Source organism: Lactuca sativa, chromosome 8 (assembly GCF_002870075.4).
Source record: "Lactuca sativa cultivar Salinas chromosome 8, Lsat_Salinas_v11, whole genome shotgun sequence".
Lineage (NCBI taxonomy): Eukaryota > Viridiplantae > Streptophyta > Magnoliopsida > Asterales > Asteraceae > Lactuca > Lactuca sativa.
In genome coordinates this window covers 121,653,701-121,662,926 of record NC_056630.2, presented here as the reverse complement: position 1 = coordinate 121,662,926, position 9,226 = coordinate 121,653,701, and the positions used below count along the sequence as shown (strand labels likewise).

The 9,226-nt window shown below is 36.4% G+C and overlaps 1 protein-coding gene across 1 annotated transcript; it reads left to right on the top strand.

Annotated features, from left to right (window-relative positions):
- Window positions 1–7,006: 7,006 nt before the first annotated feature.
- LOC111884025 (cytochrome P450 93A3) lies at window positions 7,007–8,880 on the top strand. The gene is made up of 2 exons (XM_023880355.3): window positions 7,007–7,906; window positions 7,998–8,880. Exons 1-2 carry the CDS (start codon window positions 7,007–7,009, stop codon window positions 8,634–8,636), a joined length of 1,539 nt encoding a protein of 512 aa, XP_023736123.1. The 3' UTR covers window positions 8,637–8,880.
- Window positions 8,881–9,226: the final 346 nt, after the last annotated feature.

Here is a 9,226-nt window from a genome sequence, read left to right as displayed (position 1 = left end):
GTTTTAAGATTCATAAATGTGACTTATAAGTTACATAAACACATTTTATGAACTTCTTTTAGATTAATTTGGATTAAAACCAACTATCACATAATTTTATTCATTAATCTAAATTCACTCATAAAATAAGCTAACACAAAAAACTTTTGGTGATCCATAACTTATTCTTAAGTTATGGAATCCTTTAAAACATTAACACCAAATTTTTTGTAACTCCATAAAACTTTGAATCAATTTTTTTTTAAAAACCTTTTCATATCCATAACTTATGGAGGTTTCAAAAAAAAAATAAAACTCTTTAGATCAAACTTTTAAAACTAATAAAATAATCATATTATTTTATCTTTTATTAAATTTGACCTAATTCAACTCATAAAGCAAATTATTCAAATTTTACAAATAATTAGTTTTTCACAAGAACAAGTAATTATCTTAAAATTTGACAAACTTCATGTTTTTTTTTTCCAACTTTGAAAATAAAATATTTGCATCAATATAACAGAAAACAACCCGTGGCTCTGATACCACTGTTGGGTTTTGTGCATTCTAACACTCCTAAGTGTACATGCAACCCTAAATACCTTGGATCTATGTTTTCTCTATTATACATGCAAATAAGAACTTCCAAGGTATTATCCTAATCTAGCATACAAAACAATAATGTAACAAGATAGAATACATACCTCTTGATGTAGAAAGTCTTCATGAAGCTTGAGTGCTTAGTGCCCCAAGTGTGACACCTCAAATGGAATCACAATCATCAAAACACTTAGAATGACTTGAGAGAATTCTACACTCACCAAAATCGGCTAGCCCTTTCTTGAATACTACTAGTGGCCGATTTTTCCTCAATAATAAGATGCTTATATAGTTACACAATTAGGGTAAACTCTTAATTGTCATGGCTTTCCATTTCCTTGGATCCATGGGTACAAATACACCATGGAGCATCCATGGACCATCCTATGGGTTTTAGCCCAACTTGATTATCCATGGAGCATTAGCCCACTATACAAGTATGGATGATTTACACAATCAACCCATATATTTAATTAGTCTTCTTTTGATCACTTAATTAATCCTAGATTAATTCTTGATCAATACTAATTAAATAATCTTATTATTCTTATTATTAATATACTAGAACTTATAATATATTAATAACCATAAGTGTCTTATTTCTCTCATTCAAGTGCATGATGGTATGCAACCCAAATGGACCATGCCGAGTCGGGTCAAGTCTTACCAAATATAGTTATGGACTTAGACATTAATCCAACAAAGACAAGGGTAATGACAAATCCAATCTCATATGAACTGAACTGAATCTTAATTTCTTGCCACTTGGCAGCTCAAGGGCCTGCCATTGCTTCCAAGTTGTTGTGCAACCAATTGAGAACTCTAAGAACTCATATGCAAAGCCAACTTTAACTGGAATGGAAATAGAATATGTCAACACGATAGGTTATAAATCTTAAGTCATGTGCTAGTGAGGAATTATGATATCCTGGTCTATTCCAAGACCAAGGAGTAACATGAGGAGCACCTTCGGGAGCTACTAGGAATTCTGAGAAGGGGGAGGCTTTATTCCAAGTTCTCGAAGTGTGAGTTTTGGTTACAATAGGTCCTGTTCTTGTGACACCTCGTTAACCAGGACAAGATTTTGGTCGACCCGGCCAAGATAGAGGCGGTTATGCAGTGGGAGGTCTCGAAGTATCCCTTAGAGAGCATGAGTTTTCTAGGTTTGGCAGGTTATTATCGGAGGTTTAGTCAAGATTTCTCCTAGGTTTTCATAACTCTCAATCGTTTGACGAGGAAGGGCGTGGATTTTTGTTGGGGTCTCAGCAACAAGCTGCGTTCGAGACGCTGAGACAGAAATCATGCGAGGTCCCGGTGGTGACCCTTCCAAAGGGTGTAGATGATTTTGATGTATATTGTGATTCTTTTATCACTGGTTTGGAGGAAATACTCATGCAACGAGGGAGGGTTATTATGTATGCTTCTAGGCATCTTAAGCCACATGAGGTTTGGTATCCAATGCATGATCTGGAGTTAGGGGCGGTGGTGTTCGCCTTCAAGCTTTTGCGACATTATCTATACGGGGTCCGATGTGTCATCTACATGGATCACAAGAGTCTAAGATATCTCATGCATCAGCCGAATCTGAATACGATACAACTTATATGGCTTGACGTGATCAAGGATTATGACTGCAAGATTCTGTATCATCATAGGAAAGCAAATGTGGTCGCTGACGCTTTGATCCACAAGACTGCTAGTACTTCTGTTGGGGGTTTATGTATGAGGATGTCCATTGATTATCCACTTTTGGAGTTGAACAGAGAGGCTTAGGCCGAGGGAATCAAGAGTGAGCATTAGAAGAAGGAGAGAATTAGAGGTTTGGCATCGATAGCTATAGATTGTTGATGCAGTGTGGTTGGGTCTGGGTTCCAGATTTTGGTAGGACCAGCCAGACCTTGATGGAGGAGGCACATAAGTCCATATTTTCGATACACCCTGGAGCTACAAAAATGTATCGAGATTTTAGACTTAACTATTATTGGTCATGCATGAAGAATAAGATAGCCTAGTATTTGGAGATGTGCTTGACCTGTCATATGGTCAAGGCCGAGCACCAGAAGCCGAACGGAAAGCTTTAACCTTTCGAGGTTCCCATATGGAAATGGGAGCATATCACCATTGATTTTATCACCAAGTTACCCAGGACGGATAAAGGATTTGATACGATATGTGTCATTGTGGATCGTCTGACCTAGAGTGCCCACTTTTTGGCTAGTCGAGAGAGTTCCTTGGCCGAAAAATCAGCTGATGTGTATGTGCACGAGATCATCGCTTGGCATGGTGTTCTAGTCTCCGTTATATCTAATAGAGATGCTCAATTTAATTCACGATTTTGGCAAAGTCTCCACGAGGCACTGGGTACAAGACTGTAATTCAACACAATCTGTCATTTGTAAAATGTCGGCTAGAGAGAACAGACCATCCAGATGCTCAAGGATATGTTGAGAGTCTGTGTCATAGATTTAGGTGGGAGTTGGGACTCCTACCTTCCCGTAGATGAGTTTTTAACAACATCAACTATCATTCTAGTGTTGGTGTGCCGCCTTTCAAGATTCTTTACAGGAGGAAGTGTCGTACACTAGTTTGTTGGGGGTAGGTTGGTCACAGGGTTATGGGGAAGACTGAGGTGGTCCTTCAGATGACATATCTTATCCAGCGGATCGGTCAGATGTTGCAGATAACTTAGAGTCGGCAGAAGAGTTATGTTGACAATGATAATCCGATTTAGAGTTTCAGGTCTGGGATATGGTTTTACTGAAATTATCACACTGGAAGGGTGTAATATTATTTAGCAAGAAGGGTAAGTTGGGGCCCCGATTTATTGGACTGTTTCGAGTAGTGGCCAGAGTAGGCAGGGTAGCCTATTGTTTGGATCTGCCGAGGAGCTTAGCTAGATTCACAACACCTTCCATGTTTCTCAGCTTTGTATGTGTGTAACTAATTAGTCAACAATGATTCCTTCAGAAGATATTCAGGTTGATGAGCACCTAAACTATGTTGAGATACCAGTGGTGATCTTGGATAGGAAAACGAAGGTCTTGTGCAACAAGGTGGTACCATTGGTTAAGGTTCAGTGGTAACATTGGAAGGGTTCCGAATGGACGTGGGAACCTGAGGTAGAGATGTGGGAGCACTACCTAGAGTTATTCATAGCATTGGACTTCGAGCACAAAGTCTGATTCAAGTGGGGGAGAATTGTATCACTCAGCCAAATCAAGTATTTCCATTCTTGACTAAAGTATTAAATTATTGCAAAACCGGTCCTTACACTGGGCATACTTGGGGTGCATTTGAGTACATAGGGCGTACATAAGGAGTATGTAGGGCGTACTCGACATAAGTGTAAACCCTAAATCCAGGAGTTTGAGCCCCATTTAAACACCTTAACCTCCATAAACCCTTTCCATTCTCATCCTCCATCTCTCAAAATGACTCCTTTAAAACCTAACCCTATATTTATGCCTTGTGACCTAAGAGTGCGTTTTTAGGTGCTTTTGAAGGAATAAGAAGTTGGCAGTGTTGCTTGGAAAGCTTCAAGCATTGTAGATATGGGATTTGCACCTCTCAAGCATTCTCCAGGAGGCATAAAGTCTTGAACTTGGTGAATGATTTGTTAGATCTTATTAGTCCTAAGTTTTATGTGCTTTTTGCCCCATATTCTTGGTTTAGTTGAGTATGAGCTACTCCAGACCCCATGAGTAGCATTTTTAGACATCCCTGTGTGCATGAATCTATAAAAATGCAATCTTGATTGTTTCCCTTCACCCATGCAAGAGAAATGAGGCTTGGGGTTGTGTAATAAGTTAGGGTTTTGGTTTTGCACACCTTCTACCTATGAAAAGTCATAAAGTTGGAAACTTTATAAATTAGGATGATTTTTAGGATTAGATCTGAGTTTTGGTCGTGAGGTCTTAAGGGAATAAGTGCTTAATTAAGAAGTTGGACCTGGCTTAAGTACGCAGGGCGTACCAAAGGGTATAGAACACGTACTGGGTTTGAGCCCTGTAATATGGGGAAGGATGTCTACGCCATGCATATAGATGGAGTGTACGCCGCCTAATGTGGGATTTTGACTTTTGACCATTGACCATTGACTTTGACCAAGTTTGACTTTAGGTTATTTTGGGTAATTTGAATAGTAGATTGAGATTGGGTCCCTATTTATTATATAGGTGACCTGTATAGATAGTATTTGGAGCAGTGATCAATTCAACTATCTTTCAGACTGTGAGGTGATTTTTTCTTTACTGTAGTTTGTGGATGGTAGGCACCAATGCCAACCCACTAGGTTATGTATCCTGGTTTATATGTTAATGTTATGTTGGTTATATGATAATTCGTAGATTTGTATGATTACCTGTACTTGATGGATATGTGTTTATGTTTATATGTTGCATATGTCGACATATTGTGGTTGGGTTGAGGCAGTTCTGCTTTGTACTGAAGGCCAAGATACTCGGGGTGGTCCAGATAGGCTGTAGGTCATGCGAGACGGTCCAGTCAAGCTGAAGGCTCATATATGCATGCTGTTATCTATTAGTTGTGTTTCGTTACTTTGGGGGAACTCACTAAGCTTTGGCTTACAGTTTGATTTTATGGTGTTAGGTACTTCAGATGACAGGGGCAAAGCAAAGGCTTGACCGTGCAAATCATATTGGATTTTTGTGTCATTTAGGATTTTGGATACTCTGATTCGTGATGGTGACTTTTGGAAACTTTGTTTCGGAAAACTTATGGATTTCAGAACGATTTTAAAAATAAAAATTTTGCCTTGATTTTCGGATGTTACAACATCACCAATCATTTGTGATTATCATACTTGCCACGTGCAGTTCTTGAATCATTCCATTAGTTAAGTTAGAAACCATGACTATAATTCTAGCAATATAATCTTGTTCCACCATGTTTTTATTATCATTGCCTTTTTAGTCTTCTTGTTTGAATTCTGGTTCTTCTTCTTTGGACAATAATGTTTTATATGCCCATTTTCTTTGTAAGGGTAACACATAATTTTAGACAACGACTACTTGCCTTTATTGATTATGTTGCGAGAATCAAATTATCCTTTATTTTTCTTGTTTTGTGACTTTCAAAAATCAACACAAACAAAATTTTAATTTGATGCACAATTTAGATTCTTTTCACACATCAGTTTCTTCCTATAACTGCATTTGTCACGATAGGGGTAACTTTGCAATTATCACCCTAACTAACAACCGTCATGGTAATTCATGGTGGATTCAAAGAAATTAATCTTAGACACCAAAACAAGAAATTTGTGAACTTGATCAAGAATAGAGTCTTGGTCGTTCATGGTGAATCAAAAGAAATTAAAAATGATAAACATATATCCCCTTGTTTTTTGTTTTTTGTTTTGTTTTGTTTTTTTTTTTTTTGTTTTTTTGTTTTTGTTTTTTTGTTTTTGTTTTGTTTTTATGAGTTGTGCATTGTCTCTAGAGCATGTCAAATGTCTTTAGCATATATCAATGTTTCAGGACATCCCTATGATCTGTGAGTGTGTTAGTTAGCATGTATAACAAAAAAAAAAACATATCACATATGTATTTTTTTTGAACTTCTGCATCATCAGTCTCAGTGATCACCCTAGACCATTGTGAACAATATCTACATTTTGAGTTAGGTTTATTAATGATTATTTGAAAATTCTATGTTCAAACTACTTTTCTTCGTAGTTTCAGATTTCTCTTATACGTTGGTGTATGGGTTAGTTAAATTGGTTTTATATGTGAAATCACCTAATCAAGATACATGGAGTAGAATAACCTTTTGTCATTGTGTCAAATTGGAAGAAATAAAAGTAAGTTGCTATAATACATAAATAAATAAAAGCATTTGCTATTTCTTTCATTAAACTTTATGTTGTAATTGTGTGGTTAACAGTTGTAACAAGATCACATTATAGAATTATATTATCTCCATTGGCAACAAATGTTTAGTTTTGAAATGGATAATTTCTGTTAGGGCAGGGACATGCGTGTGATCATAACAATTTAGAATGGTATCAATTTGAATTATAACATTTTTTTATTATATCATTTTACAAATTAATGAATTTATTTAAAAAAAAACAGAAATAAGTTTTCCAAAACGACTATATAAAAAATCATATTATTTTAAATCATATTTTATATCAAATTAATGGTTGAACATAAATATTAAATTATACTATTTTTGGGTTTAGATGAAGCCAATGTGTATTTTCCAAAACACCCATATAAAAATGCAATATTGTTTAATCTTCAAACAATAAAATACTGTTCTTTCTTGGTTTATATCTATGACGATTCCTCTTGTTTCTAACAACTAACAATACAAGGATGTTCTTTCTTGGTATATATAAGGCACACAAACATTTATATCCATCATCTGAATCAATCATTTTCGACCTTTTTTTTTTCCACCAATGGTTGACATCTATAGCTACTTCATACTCTTACTCATTTCGTTTATCTCCATTCTATTCATCCGATCCTACTATGCATCTTCCCTGTGCAAATCCCGGCTTCTGCCGAGCCCTTTGGCCCTTCCGATCATCGGACACCTCCACCTCCTTGCTCCAATCCCTCACCAAGCTTTACACAAGCTCTCCACTCGATATGGTCCAGTATTCCGATTCTTACTTGGATCAGTACCTTGTGTTGCTGTTTCTTCACCAGAAATGGCAAAAGAATTCCTTAGAACATACGAAGCTTCTTTCTTAGATCGACCCCGAAACACCACAACAGTCTACTTGACCTACGGGTCAAAAGATTTCATGTTTGCTCCTTATGGATCCTACTGGAAACTCATGAAGAAACTGATTATGTCGGAGCTCTTAAACGGTAGAACACTCGATTTACTTCTTCCTGTACGACAAGACGAGATTAATCGGTTCATGAACATGTTATCACAAAACGCAAAACTTGGTATGCCTGTGGATCTTAAAGGCGAGCTTTTCAAGTTGACAAACAACGTGATTTCGAGAATGATTGTGAGCGAAAGGTGTTCGGAGGATGAAAACGAAGCATCTAATATGATGAAGCTGGTTACCGAGATAACAGAGATTAGCGGTAGATTTAACCTCGCAGATTACATCTGGTTCTGTAAGAATCTTGATTTACAAGGGTTTGGAAAACGTTTAAAGGAGCTACACCCACTTTACGATAAATTGGTAGAAAGGATCATACGTGAACATGAAGAAGAAAGGAGGAAGAAGAAGGACAAAGATGAAGTGAAGGACCTTCTGGACATTCTACTCAATGTTTCAGAAGATGATTCCATGGAGCTGAAAGTGAGCAGAGAAAACATTAAAGCCTTTATTCTGGTAATTAATTACTCTTTTAGTTAATCCTTTAACACCGACAATTAATGAAACTGTTAAAAGACTGACTTAATTCACCTTTGTTTTGTCAAAGAACTTATTCGTTGCAGGATCAGACTCATCCGCACTTACTATAGAATGGGGTTTAGCCGAACTAATCAACCATCCCAGAGTAATGAAAAAAGCAACAGAAGAAATAGATCGAGTTGTCGGAAAAAACCGAATACTAGAAGAATCCGACATACCGAATCTTCCATACCTCCAAGCAATCGTGAAGGAAACCCTAAGGTTACACCCCACAGCCCCAATAATCCCGAGAACATCAACCGAAGATTGCATAGTCGGAGGCTACCATATTCCTTCAAAAACTACTGTTTTTGTAAATGTTTGGGCCCTTGGTAGGGATCCGGAGAATTGGAAGGACCCACTGGAGTTCAATCCTGAAAGGTTTGAAGGGAGTCAGGTGGATGTTAGAGGACAACACTTCCAGATGTTGCCGTTTGGGAGCGGGAGACGAATGTGTCCTGGGATGTCTTTAGCGATGCAAATCGCACAAGTGGCTTTGGGTGCGATGCTTCAATGCTTCGAGTGGAAGGCTGGTCAACACGGGGATACAGCCCGTGTTGATATGAAAGAGGGACCTGGGATAACACTTCCTAGAGCTAATCCTTTGGTTTGTATTCCTGTGCCAAGACTTCATTCACTCACAGTCGCGGATTTAAAGTTTGGGTAGTGGGGGCAAAAAAGAAAATTACATGTAAATAATTTAGTTATTTAAAATTTTACTTGAAAGTCCTTTATATTTTTGAATAAATTCAAAATGTACCCCTAACGAAAAAAATTGCCGGAATCGCCACTGTTCCCTGATCTCATTTTAAAAATAACATGTTATGTTGACAATATATCTCAATTTTGACTCTTAACGTATTTTATTAATGTTATTTCTCTGTTTTAATAAAATAATATATTTTTTATTATCATGTGTCATTTTATTAGATTTATTAATTAATGTCATATCACTTGTCAACCTATTGATTTTTTATTTTAAAGTTCAAATTTTAAAATTTTTACTCTAACTACATTAAATTAATAACATTAGAATAAAAATTAAAACAAATTAATATATATTATAAGGTCATGTATTTATTTAAATCAACGATTATAATTTTATATAACTAAAAAAATATATCTTCAGTAATAATTTATTTTATTATGAAAGTTTAATTAATTTTATAACCATAACTTCTACATGTTATAAACTAGTTTTTTGTTAAAGACAATTGCAACACGTAACCCAAAAAAAACTTGTGAAATGCTTCCAAA